Genomic DNA, 27,256 nt, shown 5'->3' with positions numbered 1-27,256 from the left:
CGCCGGTTTCTTGTTCCAGTCTTTTGATTCGGTTGTGGATTTCGTTGGTCGTATGTGGGTGTCTCTTGGTTCGTGATTCCAAGTGATTCACGGCTTTGTGTTGTCGGATGAGCTTTCGATTGGATCGATGATGCTCTCCAAAGCGAGAACAAAGTGTGGAAGAGAAGAGTTGGTCTCGATGGAGGCTCTGCGGTTGTCTGAGCTCCTCGCTTTCGGTGGTGTATCTCCGGCGACTTCTCGAGATGGTGAAGGTCAGGTTGATGCGGAAGTGACGCGTGCCGCACTGATGGGGCGTTATCCTTACACGTGTCGAGCGTCCTTGAGCCGTGGGCCGTCTGATGTCGTTCGGTTTTGTTTGTTGGGCCGTAGGCCCGTTAACGTTTATGTTATAACCTGTAGTTTATGGGTTCTTGTTGTCTTTGGGTTGGGCCTCGGGCTTTGTAATTGGGCTAAAACCCTTTTTAGTATTAATTAAAATAAACTTGGCGGAAAAAAAAAAAGGAGATATGCTCAATGGAGAGGGTGTCCACATCATTTAATTTAATCAACCAATGAGAAGTTTCTGTTTTGCCACGTCATCCCTATCAAGCATGAATCCAAGTTTTTACGTAACCGAGCATTCGTGGTGGGCTGATACAAAAAGACTAACTGACCCATATCAAGCCCATCTCTTAACCCTAAAGGATTCTGACGACAATCAGTCGACTCTTCCATTTCCTTATCGTTTCATCTAATCTGTAAATTGACATTATCACCTCCACTCTTGATCATTCAATGGTATTCTTTACTCATTTCTTCATGTTTCTTTCAACCTCTCTTTGTTTCTCCTTTTATTTAAACATCTTCACTGAATCTTACATGCAACCAAAATCTTTAATCGGTGTCTCTTTCGCATCCAGTTGTTCCTATTTCTAATCGTTTTGATGATATTAATCGGTGGGGATGTGTATTCCATATCGGTGTGTTTTCTCTGATCCCGACGTTTCATCTGACTCGCTGATGGCTCGATCATGGTATGTTTATCAATTCCGTTATTCTGTTGTCTCCGTGTAGATAGATCGTCTACACTCTTGAATTTTAATCAAAAGCCTTTGAACGGTGATTGATCCATACTGTTGAGCAATCCGGGTGTCCTAGAACGTGATTACACTTTTTATATATACTTTCTTTGGTATACTATAATGATTCAATGTTTTTAGATGCCAATATCTAAGATTGTGTTTGCCTCTTGGCCCTTGATCGCACAGTTTAACCAATATCTGAGAACGTGAATCAGGTAGGAAGGATTGCTACATCTCAATAAGGAGAAAGTCATTGTCCTTTATGAGGTTAGATAGAACCGAAATAGTTTCTATAATTAAAAGGATTTTCTTCTCATATTTTTCTCTCTTGAGAAAACAATAAATTATATCTTCTTAAATCTTTTGACAGCCTGATTCACACCCGTAGCAAGCATGCATGAAAGATATTTCTTTTATGTTTGTTTAAGAAAGAGAAGAGTTACGTATCTAATTGGTAATGTGGAATTGTTTATCAGGGTTAAATGCATGATAATTTTGGAGACAAGGACTACGGTGATTCAGAAGGAACAATAACAAAGACACATGAATCTTGATACTTTCAGAGTGAAGCATAGCGTGAAGATGCTATAAGGTAATTTCTTAACTAATCTCTACATCATATTTCTATATTCTAGCTTAAAGAGTGAAAACAAAAACGTGAATTGGACTGGAGTTTGGTCAATGTGATAAAAAAAAAAGATGCGAATCACGCAAGGTTCATGCAGAAATTAGGACAAGAGTCAAGGAAAGAGGAAGAAGAGGATCAAGAGATTGGAGCTAATAAAGTGTTCAAGAAAGTGAGAGAAAAATCTAAAATCAGGAACAGTCTTACCAAACATGGTCATAGTCATTACCACGATCATGATCATGAAGAAGAATATGACGAGAAAGAACCAGAATGGCACAGTGAGCCAGGTTTGTCATTTACCTTATAAAAAGGCAAAAACATTAGGTTTTGTGACATTAATGGTTTCTTTGTTTTATATCTGAATGGCACAATGTATACACAGGCGGTGTAACAGGTCAACCTGAGGCACTGAGTCATTCCAGAGAAACTAATTTTCGGCACAAGAGGAGATCGTTCCACCAGGGACAAAAGTTTTTCAGTCTGTGTCTTCGGATTATACCAAATCCATTGAACTGGAGCCATTACGAGATGATGAGATGATGGATACTTCGGATTTGATGATACGCTGCCTCTTACATCTTTCGCCAATTCTTTGGAGTGTAACGTTTGATCCAGGAAGATTTAATCTGTTCACCTATTCTTTCATTGGTAATCAAGAAGCTCATATCCAGGTGTTCAAGTTTGAGAGTAGCCTTAGCTATCTCATGTTCTGCTTCATCGATGTCATAGGATGCCTGCTTATATCATTCATGGACGTGTGGAAGAAAAGCACGAATCCGGTCGGTGCTTTGAAATCAAGCAAGAGAAGCAAGGGCAAAACAACCAAGCATCTCTGAATGACTCAGGGTTTATGTTCGTAAATGCTGCAATCTTACTATTGTGATTATAGATTCTAATTTTTTTTTTCAATCTGGATAATGGAACCAAGACCTAATGTCACACCTGAAAGTAAAATTTCTGTAACAGATTCATTCAAGTGAATGTAGGAGCTTCGTCTAAGTTTATGCTTCTACCTTAGAAGTGGTTGTTTTGCATTATGAATATTCTTTTGAATCAAAAGAATGACAAATTGTCTTCTGTTAGCGAAACACAAGAAAAAACCACTAAGGCTATATTCATCTTGCCTTTTTCATAAGTAATGAACACATTATTCCTAAGTAGTTCCTATAAACAAGAGTTGTATTGTCATTTTTATGGCAAGAAGGTGAAGTTCCAACCCAGATAAAGGGAAATAGCTGATGATATTCCAAAGATAGAGAATCTAAAGATTGCAGAAAAGATGCAGCAAAAAGACGGAGAAGCTGAGAAAATCAAAAGAGTGTTGTCAGGTTTGAAGTACAATAGAACCTAATTGGAATATGAATTAGATTTGACGGAGAATGCAATGGGGCTTTTTCCACCCAGCTACCAAAATCCACATTTTTATTATTTAGTATTCTAAGCTAAAACTATATATATGATCTCCCTAATTTGCTTTTATATGTTGTTCTTTGTTTTATGGTTTCCTTCTTGAACGTGCACTCGATAAAACCTATTTAAAACTTATATATTGTGTGAGAATATTTGTTTGCATTGTCTAATCATAGTAATTCATTCAGGGATTATAACGTTTGTGTTCTTTCTACTATGAGGCTGCAAGCAACTTGGTCTTTAGTTGGAAAACAGCTTAAGAGCATGTAATGTCTCATATTTTTTTTGGTCTGTAACGTCTTCAGATCTTTTTTTTTAACGCTGTGTATCATTAATAAGCCCATTCAACTTTAAAATAACATATTAATTTAATCATTAGAGTTTTTATGAAAAGGAATCATTGAAACTACAAACTAACATAAAGAAAAGAGCAAGGTTTTTTAGACAGCCAAAATTCTTAATTTAGAGAGTCATTGTTGGTTTATATAATTTAAATATTAAGTTTTGGTGATGGTTTTTAAAAAAGTTTGTTATTTAATTTGGCTTGGTCTGTTTTATTTGAAATAATATTATTTTAAGTATGAATTGATTTTGATTCAGTTTAAATTAATTGGTATTGGAACTCAATGATTCTAAAGTCAAAACAAAGTTTAAATCAGTTTGTAAATTTTACTATTGCTTTATACCAACCTAAAAAATAAGATAAAAGTATTTCAATCTTAATTAAGTTTAATTAAATTTTAATATATCTTACTTATCATCCTATATTTGATTTCCAAAAAAAAATTGTGAGTTTTAATTATATTTAATTCGGTGGTCACAAGATAATGAATAAATAAAAACCAATTTTTTTCTACCAATTTGATAGTTTAAAATCGATTGCAATATATATACACAATTTAATCATATATAAGTGCAAAAAAAATTAATTAAATTAAAATAAATTGATCCAAAACAATTTAGTTAAATTAAAACTTATACGATTATACGAAAACCCGGGCGTAGCCCGGAAAAAGTCCCTAGTATATGTAAAAAGGTTACTTTTCGATTAATTAATTTAAGTTGGGATTAGTGTAAGATTAGAGGATTACCGGGGAAAATAAGGTCGAGAGTCGCTACCGACGCAAACGAACAAGTTGAGCCATCGTCGGCACACCAATAGTCAGTCGCCACGTCATATAGTGGGAATGTGAAGCATATGTTTCCCGCGTTAAGTAACGCACTATGAAGATAACAAGGGATGTTATAACAGAATCAAAAAAAAAAAAAACTGAAGCATGTAGTTGCATAGAAGAAGAGGGTTGACCAATTTGCCTGGAAGATCTGGACACAGGTACTTCAGGTTGTGTTGTTAGGCTACGAGATTGAATGCATATAATATCGGGCTGTTATAAGATAAACTTTGAAATGATCCTCCACTCCTTTACCAACTCAAGCACTATGATCATCTACTCATCAAGCAATATGATCACCCACTCATTTACCAAATTAAGCACCATCTTTGTTATTTTATGTATTGTTGTTCACTATGAATACCATCACTCATCTCACTCTTTTGTACACCATAAACAAGAACAAGAGTTTATAATCAAAGAATCATTACATCTTCTTCTTCCTCCTTATAATAAACTCTCTCTCTTATATTAGTGTTATTTGCTTCCTACGGGTATTAAATTCTACTCTTATTTAAATTTCTTGATACTATAAATTATAAGTTATTTCATAACACGTTATCAGCACGATCGTTCTGCAATTCAATAAAATTTATTGTATCATATATACTCTGCAATAATGGTCGGTATACCGCCTGTACTATTATTTATATTATGTTATAATGGCCGGAATACCGCCTATATTATTTATTAATATTTTAATTAATTTATTGGTCGGCCGAGCCGCCTTATATTCTATTTATTGTTAACTGGACGGCCGAGCCTCCTTTATTTTCTGTTTGTTGTTAACTGGACGGCCGAGCCGCCTTTATTTTCTGTTTGTTATTAACTGGTCGGCTGAACCACCTTATATTTTGTTTATTGCTAATTGGTCGGCCGAGCCGCCGTATAATTTATTTATTATTCTGCATTGACCGGCTGAGCCGTCGCATAATTTATTATCATAACAAAAAAATATTTATTCACCATAATTTTTATTTTTATCAAAATTTTATGAAATTTAATAGATTTGATTGATCGTTTAATACGATATTTTCAGACTGATTTTCGGTGCACTCGATTTAACCCCAACGGTCACAAAGAAAAAATTTCAAATTTTTTACCCTTTTTCCAACGGTCATGAACAGTGATTTTCATCTATAAATACAACTCATTCTTCACTTCATTCACTCATCCAAAACATTTCATCTCCTCTCAAAATTTTCAAATCGCCATATTTCGGTTTTTCAATCGCAATGAAGATGAGTCGCTTAGCTTTAATTTTATGTGCGATTTATATTTTTTCGGCTATGTATTTTATTTTTGTTGGAGGAACCACTGATAAATATTTTGGCATTAACATCGCCTTATGTTTGTTTACATTATATTTACTTGTTATTGCTTGTATGATTAATGTAAACGGTTTTTAAATTACGAAATTCTAAAAAAAAAAAATATATATATATATATAGTCATTTTAGACGATGATATTAATTTGTCTGATTGTATATATGCATGTTTTAAAGCAATGCACTATAATACTATAGTCATATGACATATAATATATTAACCATGACTAATGGTTGTACATCTGCTAAAACACATCGATCGATGGGTTTATGGGCTATAACGCATCGATCGATGGATCTACTAAAACGACTTTGTTTAATTTAATTCTACAAACTGTAATGTGTATCACTTATTGTTAATTGGTTTGGTTCGGTTAACACTCCAAACAGAAAACACCTTTATAACGTGTAGTTGCATTACCGATTTGCTCGTATATTCATTGAACCATGCACATGCACACGTGTGTACCAATATGCTTGTTTGATAATAATACGTTTAGTCAAAGTTATAACACTAAATTGGTTTGTTCAGAAAATAATGATGTTTTTAACGTCACCTTAATATATCAATATTGCGTGTTTCCATTTATGATCATTATATGAATGAATTTTATGTTTTCTTTTATTAATATGACAATTTCAGAAATGGATCAACATGCTAATGGAGCAAAATCCAATAAACGGATTCGTGAAATATGCATACCAGATAGTGGAACAACGCACACTATTCTGAGACAAAAGAGATATTTCTCTGATATAAAACCGACAAAAATTATCGTCAATACAATATCAGGTCCTGCAGACGTGATTGAAGGAACTGGTAAAGCAAACTTTACTTTGCCGAATGGAACTAAATTTTCCATAAATAATGCTTTATATTCTTCGAGTTCTAAAAGGAATTTGTTGAGTTTTAAAGACATATATCTTCACGGATATGATACTCAGTCTGCAACTGAGGATAGAAAGAAATACATGTATGTAATTTCTGAAAAATATGGCAGAAAACACATATTGGAAAAGTTTCCAGAACTTCCTTCGGGACTACATCATACTTATATCGATGAGATCGAATCAAATCTTGTAGTAAAATGGAACCCATAAGAGTTCACATTATGGCATGATCGCCTTGGCCATCCAGGCACTACAATGATCCGTAGAATCATAGAGAGCTCGCATGGTCATTCAATGAAAATCCAGAAGATTTTTCAAGGAGATAAAATGAGATGTGTTGCATGTTCTCTAGGAAAATTGATCGTAAGACCATCGCCAACCAAAATCGATAAAGAATCACCAAAGTTCCTTGAAAGAATTCAAGGTGATATATGTGGACCTATACATCCACCATGTGGATCATTCCACTATTTTATGGTATTAATTGACGCATCCAGTAGATGGTCACATGTTTGTCTATTATCATCTCGAAATGTGGCATTTACGAGATTTCTAACTCAGATAATCAAACTGCGAGCACAGTTTCCTGATTATACTATTAAAAGAGTTAGACTAGACAACGCTGGTGAATTCACATCACAAGCATTCAATGACTATTGTATGGTAATAGGAATTGAAGTTGAACATTCGGTTGCTCATGTTCATACGTAAAATGGTTTGGCTGAATCTTTAATTAAGCTTCTGCAATTGATTGCAAGACCATTGATCATGAGATCAAAGCTTCCAACCTCTGTATGGGGACATGTCATTTTGCATGCAGAAGCACTCATTCGGATCAGACCGAGTGCATACCATAAGTATTCCCCACTACAGTTAGCGTTTGGTCGAGAACCAAACATTTCCCACTTTAGAATCTTTGGTTGTGCGGTATATGTGCCTGTAGCACCACCACAACGTACAAAGATGGGACCACAAAGAAGATTGGAAATATATGTTGGTTGTGACTCTCCATCAATTATAAGATACCTAGAACCACATACTGGTGACGTCTTTACAGCACGTTTTGCTGATTATCATTTTGACGAAAATGTATTCCCAGTTCTAGGGGGAGAAAACAAAAATGTTGGAAGTGATATAAAATGGAGTGTACCATCATTGTTATATCTTGATCCTCTTACTAAAGAGTCAGAACTAGAAGTTCGACGAATTATGCATTTACAGAGTATAGCTAACCAGCTACCTGATGCATTTCCAGATACCAAGACGGTAACTAAATCTCATATACCAGCTGCAAATGCTCCTGCTCGTATCAAAATGCCAAATGAACAAGAAAAGGAAGATGACACACGAGAGCCAAAAACACGCCTGAAGCGTGGTAGACCTGTTGGTTCTAAGGATAAGAATCCTAGGAAACAGAAGAAAGCTGAAATATATGATGCACCCAAAATAGCAGAAAATATTTTGGAAGAAATAAATGATAAGGACTCTGATGAATCAGAGCATCATGAATCGAAAGATAATCATGAGATTTCTATTAATTACATCCATAATAAAAAGATATGGAAAATGAATGAAAATGATGACATTGGTGATGTTTTCTCATATCTTATGTCAAATGAGGTAAATGAAGATACCGATGATCCAGAACCGAAATCCATATATGAATGTCAAAAGAGACATGATTGGAATAAATGGAAAGAAGCAATACAAATCAAACTTGATTCGCTTAACAAACGAAAAGTGTTTGGATCTATTGTACTCACACCTGAAGATGTGAGACCAGTTGGGTACAGATGGATTTTCGTTCGAAAACGAAATGAGAAAAATGAGATTACAAGGTATAAAGCTCGCCTTGTAGCCCAAGGATTTTCTCAATGACCTGGTATTGATTATGAGGAAACATATTCTCCTGTAATGGATGCGATCACATTTAGATTCCTGATGAGTCTAGCCGCTGATAAAAATCTTGAGATGCGTCTCATGGATGTTGTTACAGCTTATATATACGGATCATTAGATACTGATATATACATGAAAATCCCTGATGGATTTAAAATGCCAGAAACATTAAGTTCCAAACCTAAAGAGTTATATGCAATAAAATTGCAAAGATCATTATATGGGTTAAAACAATCTGGACGTATGTGGTACAATCGTCTCAGTGAACATTTAACAAAAGAAGGATATGTGAATGATCCTATATGCCCATGTGTTTTCATCAAGAAAACAACATCCGGATTTGTGATAATCGCAGTATATGTTGATGATCTAAATATTATTGGAACTCAGAAGGAAATACAAAAGGCATCAGAATATCTAAAAGGAGAATTTGAGATGAAAGATCTCGGACAGACACAGTATTGTCTTGGCCTTCAAATAGAACATTTTCAAAATGGTATATTTGTACATCAATTTACATACACCAAAAGAGTGTTGAAACGCTTTAATATGGATAAATCTAATCCTCTTAGTACTCCGATGGTCGTCAGATCACTTAACATTGAAAGTGATCCATTTCGACCACCTGAGGAAAAAGAAGAGATACTTGGTCCGGAAGTATCATATCTAAGTGCAATTGGAGCGTTGATGTACCTTGCAAATTGTACATGGCCTGATATATCATTCGCTGTTAATCTTCTAGCACGATTTAGCTCATCTCCAACACGAAGACATTGGAATGGAATTAAACATGTCTTTCGTTACCTACAAGGGACTATTGATTTAGGCTTATTTTACCCTAAAGATTTAAATGGTCAAATGGTTGGTTTTGCAGATGCAGGATATCTTTCAGATCCACACAAAGCCCGATCGCAAACAGGATATGTTTTTACGATCGGAGGCACTGCTATATCTTGGCGTTCTCAGAAACAAACGCTTGTGGCTACCTCTTCAAATCATGCTGAGATCATCGCACTCCATGAAGCAAGTAAAGAATGTGTATGGCTAAGATCAATAAGCCAACACATTTGTTCAAGTAGTGGGATTGACAAAAGTACGGGGCCAACTATTCTATATGAAGACAATGCAGCATGTGTTGCTCAAACGAAGGAAGGATATATCAAAAGTGATAGAACAAAACATATACATCCAAAGTTCTTCTCATACACTCAAGAGCTCGAGAAGAAGAAAGAGATTGAAGTAAGATATGTCCGATCATGCGACAATGCAGCCGACCTCTTCACAAAAGCACTTCCTACTTCGGTATTCAGAAAACATGTCCATAACATTGGAATGCGTCATCAGAAGGATCTATGACTACTCAATCGAGGGGGAGCTTACGTATTTGTACTCTTTTTACCTAACTATGGTTTTTCCCATTGGGTTTTCCTAGAAAGGTTTTTAACGAGGCAACAAAGACGTTAAGCGAGAGCGGAGAGTGACACCGGTCCCCAAGGGGGAGTGTTACGAAACTTAATTTAATACAAGATGGATGATCAAGGGGGAGTGTTATAAAATAAACTTTGAAATGATCATCCACTCCTTTACCAACTCAAGCACTATGATCATCTACTCATCAAGCACTATGATCACCCACTCATTTACCAAATTAAGCACCATCTTCGTTATTTTATGTATTGTTGTTCACTATAAATACCATCACTCATCTCACTCTTTTGTACACCATAAACAAGAACAAGAGTTTATAATCAAAGAATCATTACATCTTCTTCTTCCTTCTTATAATAAACTCTCTCTCTTATATTAGTGTTATTTGCTTCCTACGGGTATTAAATTTTATTCTTATTTAAATTTCTCGATACTATAAATTATAAGTTATTTCGTAAGAGGGCCTTTGTTTTTGTTATCTCTTTTGTTAAACACATGTCAAATAATACATATTGGGCCTAAGTTTTTATGGGACATGTATTTTCTTTTGTTGTTAATGGTATTAGTGTAATACTTTAGTTGAAAGAGAGTATATAAACTAAAGCTACACTAGCAAAAAAAGCCCAATAGTAGCAAACACACTGTTTCTTTAAGCTTGAAATGAGAAAAAGTTGCATGTGCTTATATAAGCTCCTCCAATCTTGAATTCCAATAACACTCATTCAATCTTTGATCGAACCGGACCGGCAAAAGGTTCGGTCAGAGGGTTTATAAACTCGAAACCGACCGGAGTGAATCGGACCTGCTTGTAGAAGGAAAAAAATGGTTTTTACATCGAAAAATAACACTCTTTACCAACCAAAGGGCTTGTACCCATTTATCAACAACGAAACTACATGATAACCTTTCAACAAGGTTGCATATGTTTACCAAAAAAAACAAGGTTGCATATCTGAGCTTTGCTTGTTTTAGAAACTTAGGTTACTTTTATAATTATTTAGATCAAGGGATCATAGTTGAAAATACGAGGAACAATTACCAAACATGATCCGAAATAATTTATACATCCATCTTTGAATTTCTAAGCTTTATTGATTTTCTTCCTTAAAATGCTATGTGGCCCGAGTCTACATACAAACGGGCATTACATAGCCTACAAGCAAACATAAAGAAAACGTGGACCTCCCCACAATAAAAGCAAAAGAAAAACCCGATGCATATACTATTTAATTCTTTAATATATACATGCAATATTGTTTTATATAGGTGAATCTTTGCTCTGACTGCCTCGTAAATATTGCAATTTAAGAGATGAGATTTGTACTTAAAAGAGAAAGTAAAAGCAAAATCTCCCTTGTGTTTTATTTTAATGAAAGTAAAGCTTTGGTGATAAGATGTAATTACTATGTGAAACCATGCAATCTACTTTTGTCCCCTTCCATTTCGTTAACCATTGAGTATGGATCAAAAGCCTAGTACTCCAATTTTCAACGGTTGTCGTTTCATGACTATCCTAGACTATGGGTTTATATAGTGTCTTTGGCATAATGATTTTATACTAGATTAAAGTGAAGAGATTAAAGTGATATGACACATGATATATCTCTAGGATGTTTTCTATATAAAGAAGAGTAGGTTTTCCACTTAAAATTACATAATACTGGTACATGGAAAATAATTTTTTAGAAGTCTATGGTTTATAATTATAAGTAAAACGAAACTAAAAGGTTAAATAAAAGATTGCGCTCAACAGTGTAAGAAACCATTGTACAAGTTAGAGAATATCCCTTTTATTTTGGATATGGAAAATATAGACTTCATTTTAAATGCGCATCCATTTGACACCAGTTGGTCATTTCCCTTGTTCTTTCCCCCATTAAAGAAACTGGCACGTAGAATATAAAAAGTTGAAAGAAGTTTCATTTCGATTTACTGATAACACAATCCGAACCTCTGGGTGTTGAAATTTTCTTAACATTAAATGAAAAACAATGTACACCGACTTTATTATCATGTGTTGCATACTTGCATGCCCTCGATTATCTCTTCTTTCGGAACATTTCACCTTGTAATAAACTTTCATAATCATATATATGTGTGTGTGTGTGTGTGTGTGTGTGTAAACTGTATTAGATTGTGTAAAAATGGGAAAATGCATTGCCTTGGTCCATCAGTGCGAAAGTGTAAGTCATCTACGAGTTCGTGGGACAAATTAATAATAATATTCCTGCTAATTAGATACCAATAAAATCAAAGTCCGCTCATATAATAGATAGGTTACACAAAGATGTATATAAAGAGACGTTCAATGGTAAGAAATGTATTATAAAATGCGTCTGTTTGCACATATAATCTCAGATAAATTAAGACACAAATAAAAGTATATATATATATGGTTTCTTTCTCTATTTACTAGTCGTTTCTTTGCCCATCTAGACGTAAATGATCGTGCTTGTCAATATATATCGGATGTGTTGATTAAATAAGAATCCATAAAGATTGACTGGATAACATGGACCATTTGGTGTTTCAAAACGCGTTTTAGAATACTCCAAGTATCAAACGATGTCGAAAATGGTTAAATCATATCTTCAATATAATCATCAAGTTATATGAATGATTAACCATGTGTAGGTCGTCTGATCAAAGATATCTATATATATGTTCGATATTGCGTTTCCTATTGTCTGTAAACAAATATGGATGTATCTTGATGGGACAAAGCAATTTAGCGTAACGAATTAATGGTGTATATGCTGCTGATCATGATTAGCATCCATGAGTGTTTAATGTATGGTGGAGCTAAATTCCATATTTTATACTATTGTGGATCATTTTATTTGATAAAAACTTATGCTGCTTTTATTTAAATTAATTTAAAATACACATTATCGTTAATCTATTAATTTAAGCGAATATTTTTAATGATACGAGACATTTGGCTGTCCCAGCATGGAATTCTCCGCCGTCTAAGCCATTATCAATTTCTTAATTATTTTCTGTATTTTGTATAGTTAAGTTAGGTATATAACTTTGTATACATATAATAACAAGGTTTGTGGGATTACAAGATTGGATCATATCATCTCAATATAGTTAATATCTCTAGATACATTCACTGTGCACTGTGCGAATGTTCTCACCATGATCTTTTGAAGAACTTGTAATGTTTTACCGATTTATCTAGTCATTTGACAGATACTAACGGACTTTCTATAACTTGCTAGAGACTTTGGATATCCTAAGACTTATTATTGAATTCACCAACCAATAGGATTGTGTTATTTCATATTCAATATCTTTTAAAAAAAGAAACAAAATATTGTCAAATTATATTATTTTTAAAAAATTAAAAGATAAAAATAAATAAATAAAAAATAGTAGTAATTACAAAAAAAAATATTTTTAACGTCATCAGCAAAACATTAAACCCTAAATCCTAATCTCTAAACCCTAAATCATAAACCCTAAACCCTTGGGTAAACCCTAAACTCTAGGATAAATCTTAAACTCTAGGATAAATCTTAAACTCTAAATCAAAATCACTAAACACTAAAACACTCAAAGGTTTAGGGTTTAGAATTTAGGGTTTAGAGTTTTAGGGTTTAGTGTTTTTATTTAGAGTTTAGGGTTTATCCAAGGGTTTAGGATTTATCCAAGGGTTTAGAGTTTACCCAAGGGTTTAGGTTTACCCAAAGGTTTAGGGTTTAAAGATTAGAGTTTAGGGTTTAGTGTTTTGCTGACGACGTTAAAAAGATTTTTTTAATTCTTTTTTCTGTAACTGCTATTTTTTTTTTTTTTATTTTAAAAACATAATATAACTTGATAATATTTTGTTTTCTTATAGTGTTTGAATATTTGATATTTGATGTCTTTTAAAAAATGAAACAAAATTGAATTTCTAAATAAGATTATATTTTTAAAATAAAACAATAAAAATAGTTACAAAAATAAATAAAAGTGGGTCGAAAAATATTTTTATATACGGATTGGCAAGACTTCTTTAGCTTTGTATATTAACTGTTCATGTAAGAAAAATGGTAGTCTCGAGAAAAAAAGAGAACTCCTCGTATCAATGGCGAGTGGGCTGCTTCAATACAGTATCTTTTGTCCAGCATTTGTGCTACAAGAAAATAATAAATCTAAAATCAAAGAACCGTCCAATTTAAGGAAATTCAGAAATTGTAAATTTCAGTAAAGATAAATTTCGAAAAAAGTAAAAACAAAACTAGAGATACTAAACAAATTGAAAAGGAAAGATGATATGGCAACCATAACAATAGACCGAGACAGATAGCTCTCTTTTTGATTTTTTCCCCTCTACTTCTGTCTTTTCAGTCTTTAATAGCATTATTTGTTTACTTTTCTACTTTCTTGAGATACCAAAATTTTGGAAGAGAAAATGTGATACTTTACTTCTAAATAATTTGGTGCCTTATTACAAGTATAATTGTATAAATACTATTCATGTACGTAGTAGTGTTGCAAATATGAGTTGATATGAGTTATGTTATTATTTAGATAAGTATTAATAGCATAGTATTTTCTATATTTCAATTGATGGTAGGATATATAAATTGTATTCATAGCTAAAAAGAGCATCAGAGATATATATTTTAAAAGACAAATCCATTTCATTTAGGTTAGGTGGTCGTGGCTTCATGTAGCATTGCATATTTAGACATTTAATAATATCTTCGCGCATTAGTTTGAGGGTAAATTTTATCCTATAGGTTTCTTTTGAACACTAAATACTTATATTAAATTAAAAGCCTAACGGAAAAAGTCGGTTATAACGAGAGAGAACCTCGACGGTAAACTGATAAACGGAAATAACTAAAACATAAGGAAAGATAAATGTGGTTAAAGAGAGAAAAGACCCATAGAAAAGCTTCAGTAAATAGAACATTTACCGAAAAACTCAATATTTTCGTACGGGTGTTCACACATAGATTTTGTGAAAAATTAAAAAAATATGACAATATTGTTTTAATGCATAATTTCATCTTGCACTAACATATGATAAAGGTCAAAGAGGTTTGGAACCTTTGTTAGTCCACCAATTTAAGGAGTATTATAAAGTTTTACTAAATTAATTGATAAAAAATTAAAACGATGCTCATGTACCATGAAAGAGAGTTTAATATACATTAATACAAATGTAGAATGTGTTTAAATTTCTTAAAACAACATTAAATATCATAGGCTTCAGTATATAGAGCATTTACCGAAAAACTCAAAATTTTTGTAGGGTTAACACATTGATTTTGAGAAAAATTAAAAAATATGACAATATTGTTTTAATGCATAGTTGCATCATGCACTAACATATGATGAAGGTCAAAGAGGTTTGAAACTTTTGTTGTCTCCGTTTCTCTAAAGAATAGACATTTTATACTGGTTAGTCCAACAATTTAGGAAATATTACGAAGTTTTACTAAATTAATTGATAAAAAATTAAAACGATGCATATGTAGCATGAAATAGAGTTCAATATACATTAATACAAATGTATAATGTGTTTAGAAATTTTAAAACAACACTAAAGATCATAGGCTTCAGTATATAGGATATTTACCGAAAAACTCAATATTTTCATAGGTGTTAACACATAGATTTTGAGAAAAATTCAAAAAATATGACAATGTTGTTTTAATACATAGTTTTATCTTGCACTAACATATGATGAAGGTCAAAGAGGTTTGGAACCTTTGTTGTCTCCGTTTTTCTAGAGAATATCGATTTTATAGTGGTTAGTCCACCAATTTATGGAGTTTTATGAAGTTTTACTAAATTAAAATATCAAAAATTAAAACGATGCCCATGTACCATGAAAGAGAGTTTAATATACATTAATACAAATGTAGAATGTGTTTAAAAATTTTAAAACAACATTAAAGATCATAGGCTTCTGTATATAGAGCATTTACCGAAAAACTCAATATTTTCGTAAGGGTTAGTTAACACATAGATTTTGAAAAAAATTCAAAATTATGACAATATTGTTTTAATGAATAGTTGCATCATATACTAACATATGATGAATGTCAAAGAGGTTTGAAACCTTTGTTGTCTCTGTTTCTCTAGAGAATAACGATTTTATAGTGGTTAGTCCACCAATTTAGGGAGTTTTATGAAGCTATACTAAATTCATTGATAAAAATTAAAACGATGCCCATGTACCATGAAAGAGAGTTTATAATAAAAATGTAGAATGTGTTTAAATTTTATAAAACAACACTAAAGATCATAGGCTTCAGTATATAGAGCATTTACCGAAAAACTCAAAATTTTCGTAGGGTAAACATTTTGATTTTGAGAAAAATTCAAAATTATGACAATGCTGTTTTAATGCATAGTTGCATCCTGCACTAACATACGACGAAGGTCAAAGAGGTTTGAAACCTTTGTTGTCTCCGTTTCTCTAGAGAATAGACATTTTATACTGGTTAGTCCACCAATTTAGGGAGTATTATGAAGTTTTACTAAATTAATTGATAAAAAATTAAAACAACGCACATGTATCATGAAAGAAAGTTTAATATACATTAATACAAATATAGAATATGTTTAAATTTTGTAAAGCAACACTAAAGATCATATGCTTCAGTATATAGAGCATTTAACACATAGATTTTGAGAAAAATTCAAAAATATGAAAATACTGTTTTAATGCATAGTTGCATCTTGAACTAAGATATGATGAAATTCAAAGAGGTTTTTAACTTTTGTTGCCTCCGTTTCTCTGGAGAATAGCAATATTATAGTGGTTAATCCACCAATTTAGGGAGTATTATGAAGTTTTACTAAATTAATTGATAAAAAATTAAAATGATGCACATGTACCAGGAAAGAGAGTTTAATATACATTAATATATATGTAGAATGTGTTTAAATTTTTTAAAACAACACTAAAGATCATGAATTTCAGTATATAAAACATTTACCGAAAAACTCAATATTTTCGTAGGTTAACACATAGATTTTGAGAAAAATTTAAAAAATATAACAATACTGTTTTAATGAATAGTTGCATCCTACACTAAGATATGATCAAGGTCAAATAGGTTTGAAACCTTTGTTGTCTCTGTTTCTCTAGAGAATGGCGATTTTATAGTGGTTAGTCCACCAATTTAAGGAGTATTATGAAGTTTTACTAAATTAACTGATAAAAAAATAAAACGGTGTCCATGTACTATGAAAGAGAGTTTAATATACATTAATACAAATGTAGAATGTGTTTATAAATTTTAAAACAATACTAAAGATCATAGGCTTCAGTATATAGCGCATTTACCGAAAAACTCAATATTTTCGTAGGGGTTAACATATAGATTTTGAGAAAAATTTAAAATATGACAGTACTGTTTTAATGCATATTTTCATCATGCACTAACATATGATGAAGGTCAAAGAGGTTTGAAACCTTTGTTGTCTTTTTTTTTCTAGAGAATGGCGATTTTATAGTGGTTAGTCCACCAATTTAGGGAGTATTATGAAGTTTTACTAAATTAACTGATAAAAATAAAACGATGCATATGTACCATGAAAGAGAGTTTAATATACATTAATACAAATGTAGAATGTGTTAAAAAAAATTAAAACAACACTAAAAATCAGATGCTTCAGTATATAGAATATTTACCGAAAAACTCAATATTTTTGTAAGGGTTAACACATTGATGTTGAGAAAAATTCAAAAGTACGACAATATTGTTTTAATGCTTAGTTGCATCATATACTAACATATGATGAATGTCAAAGAGGTTTGAAACCTTTGTTGTCTTTGTTTCTCTAGAAAATAACGATTTTATATTGGTTAGTCCACCAATTTAGGGAGTATTATGAGGTGTTACTAAATTAATTGATAAAAATTAAAATGATGTTTATATATCTTGAAAGAGAGTTTAATATACATTAATACAAATGTAAAATATGCTTAAATTTTTTAAAACAACACTAAAGATCATATGCTTCAGTATATATAACATTTACCGAAAAACTCGATATTTTTGTAAGGATTAATACATTGATTTTGAGAAAAAGTAAAACATATGACAATATATTTTTAATGCATAGTTGCATCCTATACTAACATACGATGAAGGTTAAAGAGGTTTGAAACATTTGTTGTCTATGTTTATCGTTTACTCCCCAATTTACGGATTATTACCTATTTTTATTAAATTAATTATATCCTATAGTTTATATGCGTTTCTTCGTGCTTTATCAGTCAACATCAATACACAATTTTCGCATGCACCTCTGTGGAAGATTGTAAAATACTCTCTAGTTTCTGTTGCTTTTGGCTCATTCTGAAAATATTAATAACACCAACAATAGTACCTCACTTAATTTGTAAAGCTTCAAATGTTACTATTTTAAATTAATTTGATCTTTAAGCAGTTATATTTTGTTTTCTGACACTTGGTAGATACTCTTTTTAGGGCAAGCACTTAACACATCTTATTAGGTAAAAGATTATGATAAAAAACGTCTCGACTTTTTCTGTTCATCGTATTATTACAAGATGTGATGATAAATGTTTTTACTAGAGTTGACAAAAGCACCTGGCATGTTTATATCAATCATAGAATTCCACTATCATGATTTACATTCATGTATTCTAATATAATTCTACAAGATTAGTTACAAATACATAAATGATTATGTCATTCCGCAGTTTTTTTACCTTTTTAAGTTAAATCTAAACTCAGTATTTTAACCATCTTTTGCTTCTATTCTTCTTTTAGATTATGTATAAAGAATTAAACAAATATTTTATATTTCATTGAGATGGCTCGAATCCTACATCTTAAAATGAGTTTTCTAGGAATTTTTACGTAGTTTTTGGTTAAGGTTAAATATAAGAGATAAAGTGAGGTGGAAATAAAATTGTCGTAAGAGTATATATAAAATGTTATTGGCAAATTTCCAACAAACAATAAAATTATAATTAATGCAGATTTTGAATTAGAAAGACGTTGCAAATATTAAATTTTCGTTTTGGCAAATCTAATCAATGGTTATCTCCCAGACGTCTTATTAAATTAGCTTATTATAAAGTTCTGAAAAAAATAAAATATACACATTCAATAATACCTAATGATTATTAGAAATAAAAGTTAGAAGAAAGAATAAACTAGTCTCTCTCTCTCTCTCTCTGCACTTTATTTTGTTCAAAATCCGCTGCTGCTTTTACTTTGCCGTTTCGACGAGGACTAATAAGAAGCTCTCTCACAGAAGCAAAACAAAAGAAGCTTGACTGACTCTCTTTCTCTCTTTCTCTCTTTCTCTCTCTATGTAAGAAATTCACTTTTACTTTCTCCCTCTAAAATCTGCTCTCCTCATTGTCTTGCCTCTGTCTTCTTCAAGAATTGATGTCTCTTCAACACTTTCTCTTATTTTAAAGTACCCTCTCTCTCTCCCCTCCTCTCAAGAACCAAAAAAAAAAGCAAAAGCCCACCATTTTGTTCATTGCTTTGTCCCTGTGAGATAAAAAGAGAGACTAAGAATATAAACTCATCTCTTAGGTTCTATTTTCCTAGCCTACTCTTGTTGAAGTTTCTGTCTGGTCCATAGGGAGAAAAAAAACCACAGCTCCAGTCAAATTTTGGCAGTGATTCATACAGAAGTCAAACTTTTAGGGAAACATTTCCACATTTTTAGCTTTGATTATGGATGGGTTGAGTTTCTGTTGAAGTAGAACCACACACACACACACACACACTGGTAAAAGAAGCAAAAGAAGGAGTAACAATGAGAGAAGACAAATCCAAGACAAATAAGGTTTCTACTCTCTTCCTCTGTGCCATTCTTGATGGAATTGCAAGATTGAATATTCATAAAAATTCCTTCCTTCTGCTTTTGGATTTTGTGAAATGAAGCTGGCCTGGTCAATGAAGATGGTCAGGAAATGGTTTAATATAAAAAGCAAAACAGAGGAGTTTCAAGCAGATGTTCCTGCCCCTTCTGCTGGTAAACTCTCTGTCTTTCTTTCTTTCTTTCCTTGAACCAATTTTGTTTGTTTGTTCTTGTTTTTTTTCTTGAGAGTTATGTTCTAATTTTTCTTGTCTCTTCTGAGATAATCTTAATCTCATTTGTTTTCTGATATTGAATAAAGGAGTTGAAGTAGAGCACAGAAGTAGCTTCTCAGCAGAGAAAGCTCCCAGCATAATCAAGAAGACCAAAACTGGTATAAACATACATATAGTCCACATTAAGATTTCATCAAAGTAAGAGAAAAATTTTACTGATGGTTTCCTGATTTTTACAGAGAAGCTCAGTAAGAACTGGGAGCAGCAAGCTCGGCAAAGGAGAATGAATTATGAGAATCCTAGGATTGTTGATGTCCAAAACTACAGGTACATATACATACACATGTCATGACTCATAACACTATGATCCATTGATACTTAAAATCTTTGTTGTTGATCACTTTGAGCAGCATCTTTACTGCTACCTGGAACGTAGCTGGACGCTCTCCTCCTCCTGACTTAAACCTTGATGAGTGGCTTCACTCTTCAGCTCCTGCAGATATATATGTCCTCGGATTCCAAGAGATTGTTCCTCTTAATGCTGGCAACGTCCTTGGAGCCGAAGACAATGGACCTGCTCAGAAATGGCTCTCTCTTATCCGCAAAACACTCAACAACCGACCAGGCACCAGCGGAGCCAGCGGTTACCACACGCCTTCCCCTGTCCCTGTCCCTATGGCAGAGCTTGACGCTGACTTCTCCGGCTCCACAAGGCAGAAGAACTCCACCTTCTTCCACAGACGCTCTTTCCAAACCCCAAGCAGTACATGGAACGATCCTTCAGTCTCTCAGCCAGGTCTTGACCGCCGTTTCAGCGTCTGTGACCGTGTCTTCTTCAGCCACAGGCCGAGTGATTTCGACCCGAGTTTCCGCGGTAGCAGCAGCAGCAGCAGCAGCAGCAGTCACAGGCCTAGTGATTACTCAAGAAGGCCTAGTGATTACTCAAGAAGACCTAGTGATTATTCAAGACCGAGTGATTACTCTAATAGACCAAGTGATTACTACTCTAGACCGAGTGATTACTCACGGCCGAGTGACTTCTCAAGGTCTTCTGATGATGATAATGTTACTGGTGACTCTCCAAGCACTGTCTTGTACTCGCCAGGCTCTACAGCAAACGAGAACGGGTATAGGATGCCGTGGAATACTTCGCAGTATTGTTTAGTTGCTAGCAAACAGATGGTTGGTGTCTTCTTAACCATTTGGGTGAAGAGTGAGTTAAGGGAACATGTGAAGAACATGAAGGTGTCTTGTGTTGGCAGAGGACTAATGGGCTATCTAGGGAATAAGGTTAGACATTGTTCTTTTCATTACACAGTGTTCTGTTTTGTGAGTGAGCTTATGTCTTTGTTTATTTGTTTTAGGGATCGATCTCAATAAGCATGTTGCTGCATCAAACAAGCTTTTGCTTTGTTTGTACTCACTTGACTTCAGGACAAAAAGAAGGTGATGAGCTGAAGAGAAACTCTGATGTCATGGAGATACTTAAGAAAACAAGGTTTCCACGTGTCAAGAGCTTAGAGGATGAGAAGTCCCCTGAGAATATCCTTCAGCATGAGTAAGATTTGATAACATCTCTTACATCAAGAAACAGTTTCTTGATTTTTTGTTAACATTTCTTGATCATATATTTTTTGAACCAGTCGTGTAATATGGCTTGGTGATTTGAATTACCGGATAGCACTGTCTTATCGATCTGCTAAAGCATTAGTTGAGATGCAGAACTGGAGAGCTTTGCTAGAAAACGACCAGGTAAGTTTCGTAAAACATACTTTGATCCTAATGGTCTGAGGAAGTTATTAATCCAAAACATGTTTAACTTGCAGTTAAGGATAGAGCAGAAACGAGGACATGTGTTCAAAGGATGGAACGAAGGAAAGATCTATTTCCCACCAACGTACAAGTACTCAAGGAACTCAGATAGATACTCTGGAGATGACTTGCATCCCAAGGAGAAACGTCGCACTCCTGCTTGGTAAGTTTCCACCTAATATAACTTCTTGTATATGAATTTATTATGATCTAACGTTTGTTTTCTTTTAAAAAGGTGTGATAGGATACTGTGGTACGGTGAAGGATTGCATCAGTTATCATATGTAAGAGGAGAGTCAAGGTTCTCGGATCATAGACCGGTCTATGGCATTTTCTGTGCAGAGGTTGAGTCAGCTCATAATAGGTTAAAGAGAACAATGAGTTGCTCCGCTTCACGTGTCCAAGCTGAAGAGCTCTTTCCTTATTCCCGTGGATACACCGAGCTCAGCTTCTTCTAGAAGTAAACACACGGTAACTTTTCTTGTCTTGTCTTTTGCATCTAATGTTAATAGTTAAAAATTTTTTAGATTTAATTACAACTCACCAAGCTAGCAATTACTGGGACATAAATAGATGAAAATGGCATTTGTGTCAGTGACATGAGCTGTTCAGAACTAAAGAAGTCCACAAGTATGTGTGGTCCTTAGATGCAAATAGAGTTGAGACCAGTCTATGATTATCTGCATTTATGTGCATAGGTGTGTGTAATCTCAACCAAGGAATGAGCCACTGCCTTGTCTGAGCATTAAGATCAACCTATTGGTTAGGATAAGGAGAACCAAAAAAACATTGAAAGCTCATACTATCAAGTCTTTTGTCTTTATGACATTAAGAGATTTAAAATTTCTTGAACCGGATTAAAGTAGGATTACAGAACCATTATGAAAGTTTTTTCTTTCACTCATGGTAGAATTGAATTGGCTTTTGTCAGGTGAACAAAAGTGTTTTTGGATCTTTGAAAGTGATGGAGACATTGCATTGCCTCTTTAACTCAATGGGAACAGGTTTGTCAAAAAAAATATCTTTTACATTTACAGTTTCCGGTTTGAGTTTTAACTCATTGGTTTCCGGTTAGTGTAATTTCCAGTTTGTAGGTGTAGAAAGTGTTTCGTAATTTTTGCCTCGGTTAACTAATTTTCACGTACCGGCGGTTCTGTTGTCTATCCGGTTCATAGTTTTGATGGTTTTTGCTAACTCTGGTGGATTTGAAAATTTACAGCTAAATTATAAGGTAACAGTTTCAGTTGGTACCCATTAAATTTTACCATTGCTTTGAAATTAATTAGTGTTTTATTTTTGGTAATAATGTAATGTGAACACTTTTTTACACAACTTGTGTTTTGTTTTATGCAGGCAATCAACTAACTCAATCAGAAACTGCCAAGTAGACAGAAGTTCATATTTAAAATTTTCATTCTTTTGAGTTAGCACAAGTAGGATAAATTAAATTTTATGTTCTTTGTTTTTAGTCAATTCTAGTGTCCCTATGGTAATCATATTGTAATGTTTATTATATAAGGTTTAGGAAAATACAAAGAAAATGATTTCCATTTCTATTTTATGAAAATTGACGAAAAGTTAAAGTGAGCTTGATGCCGTCTTGTAATGATAGTTGGACTGCACAAAAGTTGGGGTTTCTAGACAAACTAATTATCAATCTTGCATTTAAATACAAGTTTAATGAACAATCAAAAACATTGTCTCCCTAAAACAAAACAAAACAAAAAACAGTAATACTATTTCGCAATAGATTTTTTAGTTTTTTCACACATATTTAAAAAACATATTAAACTACCCTAATAAATATATCGTTTTCTGTAATTTTCAATTTTCAATAACTTTTAACCAATAATAATTTAATAAAGTCAATTAATTTTTTTGAAATTTACAATTTTTTCATAGAAAACACAAAAATACATCTTTTTGAAACAATTTTTTTTTCTAAAAAGTCTATCATTAAAGAACGGAAGGAGTAGAAATGAATTTAAAATAGAAATTTCTATGTTTCTTTTCATTTCAAGAACTATAATAGATTCAGTTTTCAATAAAGAGGATTTAGTTAAAGAGAAATTTAGATGACTTGTTGTTTTCACTAAATTCTAAGACTGGTTTCCCAACAAATTCAAAGATTCTTAAAGAACTTTTCCAAAAACCGATATTTCGATTTGTGTATATTAAATAACCTCTTAAGAACATATTATCCGTGAGAGACAGAAACGGGACCAGTATATGTAGAAGGGAATGATTAATAACTTAAAAAAGAGAGCCTGAAAGTGAAGAGAGTATGTTTTGTGTGAATCATGCTTTGTCTTTATCCTGTTTCCTCATGCTTTGTCTTCTTCCAGCTTTTTTATTGATCACATTCACAGCAACGGTTATCAATTTCTTATTAAAACGAAGATTCTTGTGAAATTGGGAGCCGTATGATTAATTTCACAGACAATGATTAGCTGTGGTTTTGCCAAGAGAATTACTGTAAATCAAAAACATTAACAATCGAATAAAACAAGGGAAAGAAAGTGTTGTTTTAGAAAGGGTAGCTAGTTTTTATAATATCATTTAGTACTTTAACTAGGAAAATACGAAAAGATAACCCCTTATTTTAGAAAAATACAAATAGAAAAATCCCTTGTTACTATGCTATATAAATTCCTCTTGTTACCCACATAGTTAGCAATTTGCACCAAATGAAACGCCAGATATGATCAGCCATTCCTTAAAAGAGGTTTGTAAGACCATGATTAACCCCGGTCTCTTAACTGAGGTTCTTAGCTTCGGATAAGAGATGGTTCTTAGCTTTTCCTAGATTTTAACTAAGAAAAACTAAGAACTGTCTCTTAAACGAGAGATAAAAGAGCATGATTAACCCTAAAGGGTTCTTATTTTTTCTTTGTCTGATTTTTTTTTTTTAAAAAAAATTTATAAACAAACCAATCGCGGGCCGTCACGTGTCAGTGAAGCCCGCAAACAGTACAAAAACCCAAGCAAAGTCGCCTTTTGCAGAAGAGGAAGAGGAGGAGCTGGTTTTTAATAAAATTGTGGGACCCACCTTTTAAGAACCCACTTAAGAGGCAGGGTTAATGGTGGCCTAAGGACATGATTAACCTCGGTCTCTTAGCCGGGGTTCTTAACTCATGATTTGACATTTTTTTTTTTTTTGTTTTTTACACTTTTCGTTAAGAGACGGTTCTTACATTTCCTTAGTTAAAATCTAAGAAAAACTAAGAACCGTCTCTTAACCGAATCTAAGAACCCCAGTAAAGAAACTGAGGTTAATGATGGTCCAAGAGCCGTCTCTTAGCCGAAATGTGTAAAAAAATTATAAAAAAATAAAAAAAAATGTCAAATCATGAGTTAGTAACCCCGGCTAAGAGACAGAGGTTAATCATGCCTTTAGAATCTATATTATAATAGATCAGTTTTTGCTCACTCCTCAGCGCGCCACGTCATCGTTTTGTGGACCCCACTTTTAAAAAGTATAAAAAAGTGTCAAACCCATGGCTCGAACCCGGGTTATTGAGATATAAACACCAACATTTATACCACTAAGCTAACTGATACCTTTGTACATTGATGGCCGAACCTAATATATATTTATGAAGGTCGGAAGCCATTGCTTCTTCGGCTTCCTCTGAGGGTCGGACCTACAAGTGTGTTATGAGTTTCATTTTTAAATGGGCTTCATCACGTTATATGAAAAAAGCTTAAGTTTGCAACAATTATAGTTTTCCTATATTGTAAACTGTTATAGTTTAATATGGGTTCTTTTCATCATTGTTTCAAACAAGTCTGAGTTACAGAGTTGCGCCGTGTGTATGTTCGTAATCTATTTTTTCACCGGTGAACTCTTCATGTCTCCATATTAAATCGCTTGATCATAAATGTTCCTGATTTGTAGCCCCTCTGTAAACTATATATATATGATTCTCATCTTTGATGAACTCAATCTGCATCTCCACAAAACTCATTGATTCCTCTTAGCTTTAACCATCTTTTAGAAAATGTTTCTCTCTGCCTCTCCAGTTCGTCAAACCGGCGTCCCGGCATCCGTCACTCAACCTTCGAGTCTCTGCGTCTTGGTCTTAGTAGTCAGAGCATAGCCTCTGGCTTCCTCCGCTTCTGGGATTCCCTGAACTTCAAGAAAGACAGGGAGTTTGTGGGAATCACGGTTCTTTTCCTCGATGAAAAGGTAAGTTAATCTTCGATTTATCACACTTATTTAACATAATTGTTTTAATTTATTTCCTGATTCTTTGATGGATAATACTATTTGCAGATTCCGTGATTCATGGGTTTACTCCCGTCGGACATGCTAATCATTACATGCCATCTTTGAAAGCAGATTCCATTGTGAAAGTCGATCGTTTTGAGGTTGCTAGGTGCTCCAAGTGATTGCGAACACAAACCTAGAAATTGGTAAACATAGCATATTTGGCAGCTCCAAGCAAGATTACAATCAGGCAAATTCAAGTGGAATGACATACCAACAACTGAAACTGGTAATTAGTCAACAACTTATCCCATATTTTCCTTATCTGAAAAAATCTACTGTGTTTCTGATCTATTTTTTCATCTACGCAACTTTAGCCTCTGTCATGGATAGCTCTCTCCCAAGAATTGCATTGACTATGGTTTCTGGGAAGAAAAAGATCTTGCTCCTGAAAAAAGACCGTGACAACCCTGTTGTAAGATTTTAGTTTGTGCAGAATAAAAAACCTTGATTTATTTTCTATTTAGTATAGTGATAGTTGTTGACAATCATTAGTTATTTGCCAATATGTTTTTTATGCGGCATTTCAGAACTCTCCATTCGAAGCGGAACAGCAGATGGAAGCTAATTTTTCTGGAAGCTCATCGAGTTCAAGACAGAATCAGAAGATAGAGGTTGGTGGGAGGTTAATCAAGGGAATACTTCAGAGAAGTGAGACGGCCTAGCCAGACTTCATCTTTTGTACAGCCTGAGCAAAGAGTGGAACCCACAAAACACGAGAGAAGAAAAAACAAAACACAAAATTAACATATTCAGATCTTCTCTCTTGCATGTCTAACATCTGGCGCCGACGAAACTCAACACCCACGGCAGTCGAAGCTGATGCAAGTAAACCTCTCATCAATCATGCTTAAAATCAATCTACGCTTTTCAATCTAACAAACTAAGAAACAATTTTACCTACATGAATCGGGAAATTAGTGTCCACATTCCCGACATAGAGAAAAAAAGGAGTTGAAATCCTAACAGTTTTTTCAGTATTAGACTAAACCACAGATTCAAGGCCCAGTTATTTTGAGACCCTAACATTTTAAATCTAAATTTATTATTTTTTTCCATGCACTATTTGATTTATATACAAACAACTACCTAAGTAAACACTAACAAGTTCCATCACCCTCAACTTTGAACATATAAAATATAAAAATATCAACATATGACTTCATCGTTCATTCTTATATCAAACTCATCAACTTATGTAATATCCAAAGTCCCATCAATCACATTATAGACAAAAAATAATAAAATCCCGTAAACAAAACTATACAATACACCTATAATGTAGCCGACTCCGCGCTTGCGCGGGGACTATGCACCTAG

General features: G+C 33.4%; 1 protein-coding gene and 1 long non-coding RNA gene across 9 annotated transcripts; both read left to right on the top strand.

Annotated features, from left to right (window-relative positions):
* The first annotated feature begins 658 nt into the window (after positions 1–658).
* On the top strand, positions 659–2,688 carry LOC111214079. 2 transcript variants are annotated; one of them, XR_002663559.2, is made up of 6 exons: positions 659–777; positions 900–1,013; positions 1,277–1,328; positions 1,538–1,653; positions 1,787–1,976; positions 2,072–2,688. It is a non-coding gene; the product is annotated as an uncharacterized LOC111214079 (long non-coding RNA). The 2 variants fall into 2 exon arrangements; XR_002663558.2 differs by having other exon boundaries at positions 684–1,013.
* A 16,221-nt stretch (positions 2,689–18,909) lies between these two features.
* Positions 18,910–23,253, top strand: LOC106402274 (type IV inositol polyphosphate 5-phosphatase 6). Of its 7 annotated transcripts, none has more exons than XR_007327574.1 (12): positions 19,067–19,606; positions 19,705–19,795; positions 19,941–20,012; positions 20,094–20,181; positions 20,265–21,144; positions 21,219–21,412; positions 21,498–21,606; positions 21,681–21,829; positions 21,902–22,137; positions 22,598–22,670; positions 22,842–22,897; positions 23,020–23,253. XR_007327574.1 is itself a non-coding variant. In XM_048765825.1 (10 exons), exons 1-9 carry the CDS (start codon positions 19,577–19,579, stop codon positions 22,122–22,124), a joined length of 1,836 nt encoding a protein of 611 aa, XP_048621782.1. In that variant the 5' UTR covers positions 19,066–19,576; the 3' UTR covers positions 22,125–22,137; positions 22,365–22,554. The 7 variants fall into 7 exon arrangements, 2 of the variants coding, with proteins under 2 accessions (XP_048621782.1, XP_048621781.1); XR_007327572.1 differs by having other exon boundaries at positions 22,754–22,897; XR_007327575.1 differs by having other exon boundaries at positions 22,742–22,897.
* Positions 23,254–27,256: the final 4,003 nt, after the last annotated feature.

The sequence above is a fragment of the Brassica napus genome, chromosome C8 (assembly GCF_020379485.1).
Source record: "Brassica napus cultivar Da-Ae chromosome C8, Da-Ae, whole genome shotgun sequence".
NCBI classification, from domain to species: domain Eukaryota; kingdom Viridiplantae; phylum Streptophyta; class Magnoliopsida; order Brassicales; family Brassicaceae; genus Brassica; species Brassica napus.
Note: the sequence above shows the minus strand (reverse complement) of the source record. Positions and strands in the feature narration are given on the sequence as shown.